At 40.1% G+C, this 16,934-nt stretch overlaps 1 protein-coding gene across 9 annotated transcripts in view; it reads left to right on the top strand.

Moving 5' to 3' along the window:
- Window positions 1–922: 922 nt before the first annotated feature.
- The window catches only part of rbms1b (RNA binding motif, single stranded interacting protein 1b), a 40,722-nt gene continuing 24,710 nt past the window's right edge, over window positions 923–16,934 (top strand). For 4 of the 9 annotated variants that reach the window (XM_080456607.1, XM_080456605.1, XM_080456601.1 and 1 more), the window contains exons 1-2: window positions 923–1,055; window positions 13,972–14,153. In XM_080456607.1, coding sequence (XP_080312733.1) covers window positions 984–1,055; window positions 13,972–14,153 — 254 coding nt within the window. In that variant the 5' untranslated portion in view covers window positions 923–983. Of the gene's footprint in view, window positions 1,056–9,289; window positions 9,571–13,971; window positions 14,154–16,934 lie in introns of those variants that run through there. The other 5 variants (XM_080456608.1, XM_080456606.1, XM_080456602.1 and 2 more) reach the window with 2 other exon arrangements.

The raw sequence follows: 16,934 nt of genomic DNA, 5'->3' as shown, positions 1-16,934 counted from the left end.
AAGTCCGGAATTCAAAATTTACTTGAGTAAAAGTACTAAAGTATTGGTATCAAAATATACTTAAAGTACAAAAGTAAAAGTACTCATTATATGTATAATGGCCATTTCACAAGTTTTCAAATGTACACAAATCTTGTATACATCTTTTAATCGGCTATTTTCAAACTCATGCCTAGCAGTCTTGGGTTACATGTTGAAACATGATTTAAACTATATTGAACTGTTAGTTCGGACAAACAAAGCAATAGATGATGTCATGATGATATGCAAAACATGTATAGGCTCGCCTACTAATTGGATATTGTATAGACTAAACGGTCGTGTCGAAAAATATGATTCCAATTCGCCCTCTAAAACGCAGATGATTTCAAACTTGTATAAAGCATGAAACCAAAACAAGTCCTGGCTGTGTCCACGCAGAATGAATCCCCTTGGAAAAGAGCAGCGATGGAAGAAGTACTCTACTCACATGTTTTACTTAAGTAAAAGTATCAATACTGCAATGTACTCTGTTACAACTAGTAACTTACAAGTCCCGTATTCAAAGTATAGCCGATCTACAAGCTCACAATGTTGTATCGCGATATTTTTAAATGGCCGACTATAAAGGGGCTGAAGTGGTTTGTGTGTTTTGTAAATAATAATAAAAATCTACAAAGTAACTAAAGTTTTCATATAATTGTAGTGGAGTAAAAGTAACATATTTTCCGAGATGTATAGTAGGGTAGAAACGTATTGAAATTTGTAAATACTGAAGAAAATAAAAAAAAATACCTAAAAATTGTACTTAAGTCTAGTACTTGAGTACATGCAGCCTACGTTACTTTACACCAGTGGAAAAGAGGCAGCTGCTCCGCAGTAAAAGAGGGTGAGGTCCACACACTCCACCAAGAGACACACAAATCAACACTGGTGAAAAAACGTAATCGTTGGAAATATTGAAGTACTTTATTACACCCAGAGATTAACACATTTCTATCTTCATGGGAAAAGTGTGGAATCAACAGATGTACCCCCAGTGCTCTTACTACTATCCTCAATACCTGCAGACGAAGGTAGGCTCGCATAGATATCTGCATGTCAAATATGTAGGCTACGGCAGTGGTTCTCAAAGTTTTTCATGTCAAGGACCCCTAAATTGACACTTATTAGCCCGCGGACCCCCATTTGAAAAAATATGCCGCAGGGACCCCATAAGAGAAGATTTTTTACAGCTCTAGCAGTGATTCTCAACCATTTTTTATTTCAAGGACCCCCAGTTTGACATGCAATAGGCTCCGGACCCCCATTTAATGACATTTCTATCTCTGGGACCCCAATTTATATCCTAAAATCAGTGATAATTTAACTCAGAGAGTGTACAAATGGAACCTAATGGACCCGTTATGGTCCATTTGGTTCCATTTGTACACTCTCAGAGTTACAGACCCATAAGGGTCCATTTGGTTCCTTATCATTTAGCTGGGGACCCCCTGGAACTCCCTCAAGGACCCCTGGGGGTCCCCGGACCCCACTTTGAGAACCAATGGGCTACGGTACTTATTAATGTATTCCTGACTGTGCATTCGTCTAGTCGAGTTTGGAACTTATAGGACAGCAAATGCCAGATAATGTGTAACAATCGTGTTGTCTGTAGGAGCATACAATGCTCTGCCTTGTCTCGTCTCGTCCAGTGGTGTAAAGTAACTGAGTACATTTACTCAAGTAGGCTACTGTACTTTACAATTTTGAGGTACTGGAGTATTTCCAATTTTCAATCCTCGTACATTTACTCCACTATTAATCTCAGAGACAAATATTGTGCCTTTACAATTATTTGACAATTTTAGGGTTACTTTTATAGATTTAGATTATTATTACAAAACAAGCTACATTAACCACTTCAGCTTTGTATACATTTTGGCCATTTGAAAATAGCTGATCTACAAGCTCACAATGTGTCATTGTGAGCTTGTAGATCTGATATTTTCAAAAGATTTGTATACATTTGAAAACTTGTGAAACGGGACATTCTGCATAATGAGTATTTTCTTACTATTACTATTTACTATTTCTTTCTATACTTTTGGTACTTTTTGTACATTTTGATAAATACTTTTGTATTTTTACTCAAGTAAATTCTGAATTGCAGACTTTTACTTGTAACAGCTAGTATTTCTTCATTGCAGTATTGATACTTTTACTTAAGTAAAAATGTGAGTACTTCTTTCACCACTGGTCTCGTCTCCTATTTCAAACTCAAGCTAAACTAAACTCAATGTTTTCATTCTCTCATCATGCGATCAGCGTTTGTGAGAGCTGATAGTAGGCTACTATTAGTCAAGAGCAAATGTGATTTACCTTTTGATGATTTCTTGCAGAATTTCACATCATAAATTAAAGTATATGCTCCATTGTAGTAGTCATGTGCACTTTTTCAAATTAATGGTGTGCTATTTTAGGCTGCTGCTGCACATCAGTTTGGGGTTTACCAAAGGCTTTTATATCTACACTATATTATAATACAAAGCACCAGTGTGAGAAAATGAAACACAGACATGGGAATATGAGGTTTAGAGGAAAGTCCCTTTAACTGAGCTACAGGCATCTCAGCTAACATAAAGCGGATCCTAATGCTCTGCATCACTAAAGCTCATGAAAGTTTTATCAACATGGCTGGCCTATTAAGTTCCTAGGTTGGTATTAACAACCAACAGCAGTGAATGCAGATCATATTCTTAGTAATTTATAGATACTTGATATATTTTATCAAATGATAAAAAATATATACTCTACTAGAGCATAGAGCATCCACAAAAAATAGCCTATAGTTGAACAGTAGCCAATGAATGTGCAGAATGGACCTATTCATTCATGGACCACTAAAGAGGATGTAAGGTTGATATACGGGGACAAGGTCATTCATTTGACTTAGATGTGTGTGGCGTAGCTTTGACACAAAAGTAGCTTTCAAACCTGAAGAGAACACTTCTTAAAGAGACTGGAAAAGTGATGTGATGGCACATTGTGTGGCGCTCATCTCATACTGGGATCACTCAATGCTATGATTATCCCCATAGTAGCCTATAGTGGTCAATCTCGACAAAGTGGTTCTCTCATACAAATCAATCCTATTTTGAGTGTAAATATTGTTTTTTGACATCTAGAATGTTAGTGATAACACCCACTGCTTATGCTTTTTCAGGAACACAGTGTGGTTCTTATTTTTAACTTGCTACTGTATGATAGACATATGAATGTAAAATAACTTACAGGAAACCATTATATGGCTAGAAGTATTTTGGATTTTAGGGAATTAAAGTAACTTTAAAGACTGCGTATAAAGACTGCAGACAGAGGACACATTTTAAGGATTTATTTCGTCACAATTCCATATCAGAAACAGAAGTGATTGTTGAGCTCTTAACGGTGCAATTTTGTGATATGTGTGATGATTATATTTGCTTGGCTTGATTCCCTGTCAACATTAGCCTTTAATCATTGACAAGGTGAACGTATTAACTGCCATGGGACTTACATGGCGAGCGAGCTTGTGGACAATGGCATTATGCTGAGGCTGAAAAGCCCTATACAATGTTTACAATAAAGTTTGGAGAGTTGCCTGGCAGCGGAATGTACACAATGAAACAGCACCGTGGTGCTGCTCTTTATGTCCACGGCAGGCTTAAAATAACTCCCTTTGTGCTCATATGATTCTCATTCTTAGGACTTTTGATGTGGGCAAAATGAGGGTCCAGCTTCCCAATAATACCTTCAATGCCCACTAATAGTCAGTGTCAAGTGTTTCCTTTCACAATAGAGGAAGCGATCAAACAGCCTTAATTTGTGTGAAGGTGTCTGAGCAATGTGAATGCATTCATGGTACCCTGCCTTCTGTATGTGAAATCAGTTCCCAAAAATATACATATAAATAAATTAAAATGTGTCAGGATGATCTATGATGCTTTTTAATTATTTCTTAAAGTAGGCTATATTATTTCTTAAATTACTTTTATTGGGGGATATGAATGTTGTTGGGGTTGAATGAAATTACATTTTCAGTTCTCACCAACGCTCTTGGCTCATTTTGTCATGAGGCAATAACTTATTGATGAGATCTACAGATAAACATCTCTAACATCAGGCGGCTCCAATGATGATCGATTTCCTCCTTCGTGAATGTTTCATGAAAGCCCTCACCACTTATTTTTGTTACCTTGAGAGAATTTGCCATGATTGACTGTAAAATAACGTATTTTCAGCTTCTTTTGCAGGGATGTAGATCTGAAATATGAATGAAACAGAATTTCAGGGCAGTTGAGTCTATATGCACGTTATTAACAATTAACAATTAATGTTTTTTATATGATAAATATGAAATCAGGCATCATGGAATTAATCAACAACACAACCTAAATAAAAACAATGCCTGTATTTTTTCTTATTTTTTTGGGAGGCTTTTATGCCTTTATTGATAGGACAGTAGTTTGACAGAAAATGGGGAGAGAGATGGGGAGTGACACGTAGCAAAGGCTGTCAGGATCGGTACTCGAACCCGCGACGCGCTGTCAGGCTACACTGAGCCTAGGTGCCAGCCGTCCGGGCCAGGCTTGTGGATCCTGACTGACCAACATGCAGCTGACAGCAAATCAACAGTGTTGGTTTTATATAAAAAATCTCCTATACTAGTGAAGTTATAGATTACCTACCACAAGACCAGAAACTCCCTATGGCTTGCTTGTAGCCTCATGTATCTCATGATAGAAGTGAGGGCATGGGACAGATGGGCAGAATGCCCTCTTCTATCACATAAATGTCTCCTGTTACACTTAAGCCTCCCACCTCCCACTCTGCCCCATTCGCTTCAAAGATGTAAGCCAAGTTTTATCTTGTAATCATTTAAGGAAAACACTGTTGATCAGAGGAAGCTATATGACTCATGCTACAGTCATTTTTGGGCCACTAGTCACGCATAGCTGAGCTGAGCGGTTGTACTGTACACACCTCGATTAAAGGCAGAACGGTAAATTTGAGGCCTTTCTTCCTGTGTGACACATGCACATAGGCACCCGCGGCTCTTCTTTTGTGGCTAGGGTTCTATAATGCTCGAGAGTTGACGGAAATGCTCTACCAGTGTGTCACAGAGGGATTTTGCTCCCACCCCCTCACCCGACACACACCTCCCATCAAGGCAGGAAGGTAAACACTGAGCTGCTTCTAAAAGCTTCCTGGAGCTGCTGCCTGAAGACTCTCTGTCCCACGCGGGAGAGGATTGCTGTGTTGCTGGAGAGGATGGTTGTGTTGCTGCTTCTTGCAGAGCGAGAGGGAATATCTGTCTCTCTGTGCATTACAGAATTCTTGGTTTATAATTACTTCAAAGATTCTGAAGTCATTTTGAGATTTTATTTGCTGTTATGGTATATAGGACTGATTTCATTAGTAAGAGAAAGAGTTTTGGAACCGACAGCGCAGTAAAATGATCTTGGTCAGAAACCAGATTGATTTCCTTTGGAAATACCCTATGTCTGGGTGTGTGCACAGACTGCACGGCGCATGTGTTGTGTGTGTGGCTCTCATAGTATAGCCTATGCACATTTACCTCTATACTTGTGTTTATGATTGTGTTTGTAATCTAAATCGAAAATGAAATCGAAAGAGATTCCCTGCAGGGGATGGGTGTGTATAGGTAGCCTTTTTGTTAGCTCAGCAGAGACTCTGTGATGTCAAAACAGCCTATATAGCTTAGTTGCAATAGATATAATGCTTTATCAGTGCAAATACATACAGTACCTGTGAAGTTCACTTGCAGGTGAGCGATACATTATGCATCATGTGCATGATACAGTGTATGTTCAAAACACAGGATCAGTTCAAAACACTGGGGCATACTTTAGTGGTTGTGTGAATAAACAACAATGATTGTATTCGGAGAATACACAGAATGTACATTGATTACATGGTGTTTATGAATGGTTTACCAAAGTTCCGATAAAGAAGAGCATCAAAGATTATGGCTTATTAATATTAGGACTGCAGGGATGACAGATAGCCTTTCCTTTAAAAGGGTTTGGTACTATTGTTTAAAAGGGTTTGGTTCTATTGCCCTTCTGTCTGCACTGGTCCCTTTTAACACACAGTGACCTGAGTAGAGTGCTGAATCAGACCTCTCTTCCCTCTATGGTGACCTATTGACTTCTCATGGTGGCCTGTTGAACCTCTCTACATGCTCTAGTGGTGACCTTTGGTGTCATTTAGGGTGACACCAATTAGCATATCACATATCACCCCTATGGATTTTCATTGTGCCCATCTTTAAAATGCTGCAAAACAGCAGTGTAGGGGAAGTTCAAAATAAGGACACTAGGTTGTTGATTTTGTAGTGGGCACACAATAGGAATTTCACTATGATTACTCAGCATTTTTGTGGTAAGTGTTGGTTTCTGGCTGATGTCAACGTTTCCCTGTTTGCAATTGTGGAAAGGATAGATGTTCTTTTTCACAGACTGTTCAGCATGTTGAGAAGCTATGGCACCGTGGGCAGGTACTAGAGACCCATACTTTTTAGCTGTTGCATTATACCTCAAGGACAAAGTTCACAGAGAAGAGTGTGTGCACATTTTGTACATGTATTTAGGCCAGGTGCTGAACATCAAGGCAAGAATCATGGAGAAGAGGGTAAAACATCCGCACACTGGTTCCCAAAACGTATTTTATTTAATGGCGCAGCGTTTCGACCTCATAGTTATAGGTCTTCATCAGGTCTTTTTTTCTATTTGAGGTCTGACGTCAAAAAACATGCCCCTTGGGCCACACTAGTGTTTTTAAAAATCCCACATACTTAAAAAAGAAAAGAAAAAAAATAGTCTGGCAATTTTACTCATGAAGCATCAACTAACTGTGAAAAGGCACAAATTTATCCAAAGAGTACGAAAATAAAGGGCTGCCTAAAAAATTACTACAGCATCGAGTTGTGTTGCATTGGATGTTCTTTCTGTAGGAGAGTAGCCTTGTCAGTTCTCAGTTCAAACAAACTAATAACACAAACTGATGTCATGAAATCTAAGGAATCTCAGGAATGATTTTGACGGAGCGTGATGTGCTTCAGTGGGGACAGTGAAGCACGTGATTTCCTACTGTAATTTTCGATGCTACTTCAGAATTAATTCAATGTTCTCAACACAGACAGTATCTATGGGATTTGGAATGGGAAAAACACTTCTGTGACCCAGGGGGCGTGGGTTTGACGTCAAGACTTCCGCACTCTATTGAGCTGCCAATCTGAATATAGCCTAATATTGCCATGGTACACTTTCAGGCATGGCTTGAATGATTCCCGTCCGACAGAGCACACTGGTCTTACACAAGGCAATGTTTGATTTAGGTTGTGACGGATTGATCATTGAAGAAACAAACCTATTTACCCTGGCAGCAAGTGGTCATTCATTTGTCATACATCAGCTGGCATTTAATACAAGACAAAGATAACCTCTGTCCAAACTTAAATCAGGAGAAGGTGGAGTTCTGTGTGGGTTGATCTGGTTCGAAAGACTATAAAGGCAGAATGAAAGAGAGGTTGTATGGTGTTCGTGCCTTTCTGAAGGTCACCATTAATTCACATTCTCCACCACCAGTGTTGGTTTTCCAATCAGCAGTTGACAGCAGTGGGTGAATTGCTTTTGATTTATAGCTCAGCCTGACCCCTGTATATTCTCTAGTCGCTATACCAGCTTCAATAAAGAGCTCCCCCATATCACTCACATTTAGAGATACTGTAGTAGACCCTGTACTGGTTATTATGGTGTTCTTGGTATCATGGAAGCCGCCTCTTTCAATGAAGCTGTAGTGCCTGTTTCCAATAGGCTTAAAACCCCCAATTTTAATGAATTGGTTGATATGGCTGTTGATACAAAGATATCTGACATTTTATTTAGTTTTACATTTGTATATTGTAAATAATTATGTTAAATTAATGTAGGCTATATTTTGAATTTGTTTGAGTTGTTTTGAATAATTTTGAACAAACAGCAACATTTATGTTACACAACCAATTTGCTTGATCAAAGGGCAGGTGGCAATGGGCTACTGGACAATAAGTTTAACTTAAACCCCAGCATCGGTATTGTGGGCAAAGCTTTAGCTGAAAATAGCAGATCGACTCGTTGTGAGCTTGTCGATCTGCTATTTTCAGCAAAAGCTTTCCCCACAATAACAGAAAACAGAAAATACACTAGTATTGAGCCCTGAGGGACTCCAGTTACCCATATGGGGTTTAAGTGGTTAAAGCTGTGAGCCTGTGACTGTGTAATAAACAAATCCTGTATATAAATGGGATTTAACGGAATCATAGAGGTGCTACTCTTGTTGTGTACTGTGTGTACAATATGAACAGCTATGCGCTGCATCTTTATGGAGTTATGTGTGTAGTTATCTTACATTTGGTAGTTGGTACAGAACTTAGAACAGGAAAGTACACTGACACTAAAACTGGTCAAAATATCACACTGATGGCCGGCCGCACTGTGGAATGTTAAGTATGCATTCTCGACCGTACGAACACTAAGAAAAGGTGAAACATTGGAACAATATCGTATCATTTAGATAGCGTTGCTTGATGCAAGCAGTCGTAAGTCTTGGTACTTACCTATAAAATGACGTTGACCACATTGCATATTGTTAAATAGATGAAAGATAAGCAATTGAATGTGTTTATTCCGACAGACAAAAAAGAGTATCCCTGTACCGGATGGCAAAATGGTTTCTCCCACCGTAGCAGGGTCTGTTCCAGTGTTGCCATGTCCGCTTATTATAAGCGACTTTGGGCTTGTTTTTCTGGTAAGTTGCTTGTAAATATTGGCAGCTGCGCGTGCCGGGTAGGGTTGCTTTTGGGCTTGTTTCTAAACGTGTAGTTGCTCATTTGGACTTGTTTCCAATGTTGTTCATAAACATTTTCATGTCAAGGAAGGACCCCAAGATTAGTATGTATTTGTCTGCGGACCCCCCATCTGAAAATATTTTATGCCAGGGACCCCCATACAAGATTAAAATGTTTCAAAAAAAATATTGAAATTTGTTTTCAAATGTTCTTAATTTTTTGTTGTTGAAAATAGCAGTGTGAGCTTGTAGATCGGCTATTTTCAAATAGCCAATGCCGATGTATTATTAATGTTTAAAGGGCGAAGGTCGGGCTCGCTTCTTTTAGGCTTGTTTTCATAGACCTAGTTGCTTGTTTCCTTCACAACATCTGGCAACACTGGGTCTGTTCTGCGTAGGACTGACTGCAAATCAATGAACCTAGTCAAACAAAACGGGGTTGGGCTGTTGAAGTTGGGACTCTATTCACGGAGATTTACATGACCGTGTAGTTAAGTTACCAGTCGGATATGTATACAGTTATGCATATAATTCTGCTTGCGTGTGTTTTAGTCGAATAATACGGTGGATATTTATGTGGTCAATTGTATGCGTTAATAGTTAGAAATTAAATAACTAGGGGAAAAACCAAAACAAGAAGAAAACGCTCTTTTTACTATCGGACCGAGGATGATTTTTGCTAATACTGGCAACCCGCTGAGGACTCCGTATCGCAAACAGGTAAATAAGCTTTGCATTGGTTCTCAACCTTTTCAGGCCGCGACCCCCAAAATAATCATATTTGAACTGGGGATCCCCCAAAATAATCATATTTGAACTGGAGACCTCCCAAATGTATCATATTTGAACTGAGGACCCCCCAAATGCCCAAAATAATCATATTTGAACTGGGGACCACCCTGACAAGCACTTTGAATTGTAGGAGTTGAGGCAATACATTTAGTTTGACTCGGTTCCACAGATAAATATTGTGGAAAAAAGCAGATCTACAAGCTTGCGAGGCTTGTGTGCTTGTAGATAGGCTTTTTTTCCCTTTTTTTTTTCTTCTATTATTTGACAATTTGGCCAATGTTTGACCAGTTTCCAGTTTTTATAGTAGTTCATTTTGTTGTTTACTTTTTATGCAGTGACGGTATTAAAAGGGTCTTAAAAGTCCTTAAATTGCCACTTAACTCACTTTCATGTGGGGACCCCCCCCCCCAAATCATGTGGGGGGTCCCGACCCACAGGTTGAGAACCACTAAGTACTAAGTCCAACATATTATACCCTCAAAGCTGACTTCAGGGAAGTCGCAAAACAGGTCTGAGAGAGCCTTCTGTCACCTTCATCTTTAAAATGTAACCATGAATATAAACCTATCCACGAACAGGTTATATACCCTTTCTTTACGTGTTATTACACCTTTTAAAAAGACAATGTCGTAGGCCTGTTGACTTCATCAGGTGTAAGACATTTTGTATAGCTAGGTTAGAGATAATAACCTCTAATGGTGTTTTGGATGTATGATATAGACAGAGTTTTATGAGTAAGATTCACTTTGGTGTTTTTGGTGTATTGCTGATGCAAGCCCAGACCAAATGTTGATTGATGTTAGAAAAACGGAATCTACTAAATATTGTATTTTCCTTAACTATTATGGGTTACAGATCAATAATATCATTTCAAACAGCAGCTTCAGATAACTGTATTAATTAATGCCAATATATTTTTTCATAAGCTACTCTTGCGTGGTTGGACCACTGTAGATTTATATAAACTTCTATTCAACATCTATAAAACTATATAAAAGTGTAATGTCTGTGGGATTGAGATGTAAGATAGTGATTTCATAAACCATTGATTTAGCCATGTTCTTGGGAGAAAGAACATAGCTAGGAGAAAGATATATGCCATTGCCTGGTGGTATGAATCCATACTGTATTCTGTTTGCCTGTGCAAAATTAAACAGTGTAAAATGGTTCATTCATGCATTAATTTTGCCCCAGTTACATATCGATTTTTTTTATTCCCTTCAGCCTAAAGTGTTAAATGACCATGTTGGAGTCATGCTTGTGCTGTCATACTAACAGCACGCACTTTTAGCTCGTGGTAAGCTCTCCATGGGCGAGGCCAGTTACTGGAAGCCTTGTGTATTTCCAGCTCGGATATGACAGACTCTGCTGGTCTGGGCCTAGCTGATAAGATGTCTTCTTGTCCCCATCACAGTGTCTCACGTAGTCAGGCAGATGTATGAAAACAGATGCACTGCAGAGACCATCAGAAAGGGGAGTTTACACTGACATTTAGCTCAGACTCTGGCATGCTGTTGGCATTCTTCTCTAAAGATTGTCTTTGTCAACATATAGCTGGAGGTCGTAGTGGCACACATCCTGTTGCCCTCCAATGGGATGATCGCTGTGTGTGTGTGTGTGGGTGTGTGTGTGTGTGTGTGTGTGTGTGTGTGTGTGTGTGTGTGTGTGTGTGTGTGTGTGTGTGTGTGTGTGTGTGTGTGTGTGCATGCATCCTTTGTAATTAGTAAACTATATACCATGGGGCCTATGCTATGGCATACCTCTCTTGGTTACTGAACAAAAACGTACAATAATAACTCATACCTGGCTAAATGCATTTGAGTGCTGAATGATAATCATTTTAATGTCAGCTCATTTGGTCATTTACGGCTTACTGCTTAGATTTTGATGAGGACCTCAATTACATCCAAATGTGTCACATTGCTGAACTTCATATATACATGGCTTTTCAAAGCTGACAGAAAACACAGTAGCTGGCTCTTTAAGCCTTTCACAATTCCTAGAAAGACAGACAGTTCAGAAATTCCTGTCCTGTAATCAAGATAAGAGGGCAGGCAGCCTTCTTGATTACAGGACTGGAATTTCTGCATCTCACTTTGTATTTCACCCATTCATAAAGGTTGCTTATGGTTGTGTCTTGTATTGAGCTCTTATCTCCAACTGTCAGGTTCAGCATTTTATTGTATTGTTATATTTGTTATTTGTTCATTTAACTGTTCAAGTAAAAAGAGGCAGAACTTGGATACAAGCTTTGTTGTAAATGGTGTTAGGATTGGAAAATGCTAACTAGTTTGGAACAGTTATTATGCTTCACATAGAAACTGAAACCCAACATTCAAGAAGGGTAGGCTAAATAGGGATTGTAGGCTACTTGGTGCTGGGTTCTGTGTTATCTTCAGGATCTGTTCCTTCCGTTTCCTTAAAAAAAAAAAACTATCTGGAAGAGAAACTTAGAGGATGTTAAGTAAGTAAGTTACTAGTACTTACTTACTTGTAGGTTTTAATACATTAACAAACCACACATGACATCAAGCCTGAACTGGAAACTATAAATCATGTATCTACTATCTACTACTTTTACTTTGCTATATAGGACACTCAATTTTGAAATAATACAGAAAACTGCATACTGGAGTGTGAACCGAATCCTATTAGTTGTAGTATATTTGAAATAGCTAATTAGAAACAACACATTGTTACATACTGAGTATGGGGACTACCAAAAATATGATTGTTTGACCTGGTCCTTAGACTATGATACAAAGTTAAATAAAAACAAAAATAAATGCTGTTTTATAGTAATTTATCCAGCGCTAACCTGGAAGTCCAAGAGTTCTACACATAAACTGCAATCAAACGTCTATGTTTGAGGCAAGTTGTTTTATTGTTGACAACCATAATCACACTGAAAACACAGTGGTAGTTTTGCATTGCAAATTTACACAAGAGGCGGAAGGAAGAGAGGCTATGTCCGCTGATCCCCGGGATACAGCAGGTCATGTCTGTTTCCTTGGTGAAGGCATGTTGGTCGGTCAAAAGAAGATCTGCTTCGGCTCGAGTCCAGACTGGGATTGCTCAATCCTGTCACCACCTCATGCTTGGGATTCCATCAGCTTCCTTACTTGAGATTCCACAGTGTGTGTGTGTGTGTGTGTGTGTGTGTGTGTGTGTGTGTGTGTGTGTGTGTGTGTGTGTGTGTGTGTGTGTGTGTGTGTGTATGTGTGTGTGTGTGTGTGTGTGTGTGTGTGTGTGTGTGTGTGTGTGTGTGTGTGTGTGTGTGTGTGGGTGTGTGTGTGGGTGGTGTGTGTGTGTGTGTGTGTGTGTGTGTGTGTGTGTGTGTGTGTGTGTGTGTGTGTGTGTGTGTGCGCGTGCGCGCGTGTGCGTGTGTGTGTGTGGGAGGGGGTGTTAATCAGTGTCTGACATTGGAGAAGAGGAAGAGCTCTGCAAGGGGAAAGCTGACCAGGACGTCGCAACGTTGCTCAACCTCTGACAGGGTCTTTTCTTAGAGGGACAGGATCAGAAGAACAGTTATTGTCAGCAATGTCCATATGAAGATGATGAACTGAAACCAAGTTGCATGTGATTGTGATATACCTGTTTTGGCAACATAATATGCTTTTTGCTTTGCATCTGCAAAGCTACATTCGGAAATAGGGTGCTTACTGCTCAAGCAGTGTAACGTTATGCTAGGGGATGTGATTGTTTATGTTGACCTATCTGGCTTGGAGTCACCCAGGGGCTGCTGGGAATGGTTCCTTTCACACACGCTGGCTTTCGGTGTCACAGTGGTGTCAGAGCTACAGGCCCCTGTGGACCGTGATTGTGCTGACTGCTAAGGTGTGAAGGAGATTGCTCTGCAGATATGTGTCACTACACTGTGAAACATTAATCCTCGTGCTGAACAGACACCAACTTGACACAAATGATTGAGTATCTGGACAGTCCTTTTTTTTTTTAAATCGGACACGAGTCCAATGAGAGTGACTGTGGGAGATATACAGGCCTAGCCAGTAGCCACACAGCAATCTGCTTGGGCTGAAGACTGATGGTTTGTGCTCCGTTGGATTTAAATGTTTAGGAGAAATTCAAGAGCAGAAAAGTTAGCTGTCTAATTTGACGATATTTGGTTAATAAAATAAAATAAAGGTCATGTCTAACAACAGCAGTGCATATAGCCTATACGTGGAAAAATATGTGTGAGTGGGATTCATTCATCTGGCACTGTTTCGTCTCTGCCCGTTTGCGCCATTATGGACAGTTCACGGTGAGCTGTTGTTTTGACTTTGAACTACGGTAACACCATTTTGTACGTTTCCCTCCCTTCTCCAGCCACCTGTTGCCCCCTCCTCACACCCCATGGCTCCGCCCAGTCCCAGTCCCAACAGTAGTACCAACAACAGCAGCAGCAGCAGTAGCACTGCAGGCTGGGAGCAGCTCAGCAAAACCAACCTCTACATCCGAGGCCTGCCCCCGGCGACCACAGACCATGACCTGGTCAAGCTCTGTCAGCCGTGAGTACCACACTTCCTCTTGTCATCATCAGCCATTGATCAGCTATTGATCTGTGGGGCCCTTGGTTGCAGAGTTTAGTTGCATGTGTAGTTTGTTTGTACTGTTTCAGTGTTATGTAGGGTTATTGTTGTTGTTGTGGTTGTTCTTGTTTTTGACTACTATAATGCACTAATTTGGTGATATTTCAGTGATTTTTTGTTGTTAAGTTAAAGCTATATGTGCTGATAGTAATAATTGCTATAGACTCTATAGACTTAAGAGTGTTTGCTCAGTAACAGGGATCTCACTATCTCTCCAGCTCTTTAGTAAACAGAAAATATATTTTCTGGTCAGGTGATCGATTGTATTCATTTCATGAGGGAGAACCCCACAAAAAACCATGTATCAGCTTCAATTTTATACTGTTCGTCTTCCAATTATGTCTGCTAATTGTTTTTGTTTCATTACTTTCAATTTCACTTGTTTACACTGTATCCTTCTCTCTCCTGATTGGATATAACAATGGTTGCTATGGGGGAATATAGAGCTGTTTAACACTTATTTTAACAAAACAATATCAGTTACACCACCTTTAAGATTTTAAACTGTAACATAATTTTAAGGGTTACTTGAACTACCAATGCCCATCAAGGGACTGGTGTTGGAATATCTTCGGCTACACGTGGTGTGCAGAACATTGTACATTGCTTCTATAATAATGTTTCTCTGTATGTGTCCCTTACAAATGAACGAATAAGCTGAAAAAAACTAAAACCAGCAGTTGGCCACGTATTGGTGTGAATATCGTTGATTCGTCAGGTGTTTGTAAAGGCCTTTGGGCTAGGCATCATAACAGACCCACTTTTTGATGTAGCACTGTTGTAGCAGCGAATTGTTTACATTTTTGTTGAATTTGTGAATTTTGAATTTGAACCAGGTATTGAAAAGGTTTAGCAATACAATTCATCCCTTGTCTCTTGTAAGCCTGTACAACTCAAAACGAATAGTTATCAGTAGCTGATAGTCCTGTAGTAATGCAAAATATGTAGAATGGGTGGTTTCCAGGATGGCTAGGATTGGCTACCACTGTAATACAGAAATTCATGTTTTTATGAGAGGAAAAGCTCTGTGGACACGATGCGAGTAACAGTTTATTACTATTGAAAATTGGCTCCGTTTCTAATACTCTGAGATTGAATGAAGAGTCGAGTCTTAAAGCCCTCTCTTTCTGTAAACCAAGATGGTTGCTTAGAAATAATACGCTGTAAATGGTAGGGGGAGTTTTTGGTCCTGGGGGAGGAATTACACATTTGAGGTTATGACAGAAGTGAACCAGCCACGGCAAATTTGGCAAGAGGAGGAATATAAAATGAAATTAGATCTGGATGTAAAATGAAAAGGTGACCTTCAAGACTGGCCAAGGACAGAGCAAACGCTAGGCTGTCGTAGCAGACTGTATACAGTACATGAGGCACAGCAGTGGAGCTTTATTACAGTGTTTTTCAATCGGGGTTCCCCGGCACTTTAGTGTGCCGTCTGAGATGACTGGGTGTGCTGTATAAAATTTCGACCGTGCACATGTGAACGCACGCCCGGTATTTTTCATGTAGTTTGTGTATATTTGAGATCTCTGAGATCTAACACACAAGTCTAGGTGGGGTTGGTGAAAGGGCCTTTCTGTGTGAAGTTTGCATGTTCGCCCGTGTCCCTTAGGGTAGGTACCCTCACAAAAACATGCAGTAATCCTGGTCTCTATACTGCCTCCCCCTGGGCGCCTGATGGAGGGGAAAGGAACTGGTTGGAATAACGTGTTACTTCCACGCGCTACGTCCAACTGGGGAAACTCCCCCCTGTCAGGTGATAAGAAGCGGCCTGCTCACTCCTCATGCATTGAGGGAAGCATGAGCTCAGTTCGGGGCTCTCCCCAGGCTGGCAGAGGGAGAGTAGCGCCCAGGATTACAGCTTAGGCAATTGGCGCTGGGTGAAAAAATGGGTTACAACAATCGTGGGATAAAAAGAAAGCAGAACGACACATCGAGAGATCTATAGCAGTTTTGCTTGAGTGTCAGCCGTGACATTATATTATAATAAGGATATAGACGCGATATAGATGCGCGCGCGTGTGTGAAGGGGTTGTCTTCCATACAGGAATTTTCTTAAAGCGGATGAGGATGTAAACGTTTTGCTCAGAGACACACAGAGATTTGTTGCATAGTAATATTTGGTCTACACTGTTTGCAAGGGAGTTGTATCGTGAAGGGTTAGTGCTGTAGGCCGAGCAAATCCGTTGATGCCATATAAGATTTGGGATTAGGGCTAAGATGACGAGCAGGTCATAAGGTCATGCTTTTTTACCCTGTGTTGCATTTAGCATAATCCCTCCTTGAAATACCCCCCCCCCCCCCCCCCACACACACACACACACACACACACACTTGTATCCTACACGCAAATACTGCATCTGGTCTGAATTGGATAAGAAGATGGCCTGCTATAAGGTGTATGACAAATCATTTGAGGTGATGAAGGTGGACAATATTTTCCATACCGAGGATGGGGACTGAGAGGCTGACTGACAAAAATATCACAAAATCCGCTGCATGGTCTTGCTTGGTGGTTATATTTGTTTGTTCACAGATGTCCTTTTTGTGTATCTGTTACTGGAGCTCCCCTTGAGGTGTCCGTTTTGTTTTCTTAAGAATCTGTTCCGTCCAAAGGATTGATGTACATTCGTTTAGCTGGTGGTTCAAGTACATCCTGTTAAATAGCCCTCACTGTTTAGGAGTTTATTGGGATTTTTG

Source organism: Gymnoscopelus braueri (assembly GCF_963280865.1).
Source record: "Gymnoscopelus braueri genome assembly, chromosome: 18".
Lineage (NCBI taxonomy): Eukaryota > Metazoa > Chordata > Actinopteri > Myctophiformes > Myctophidae > Gymnoscopelus > Gymnoscopelus braueri.
The sequence above is the reverse complement of the archived record's forward strand: the minus strand, read 5'-3'. Positions and strand labels throughout refer to the sequence as shown.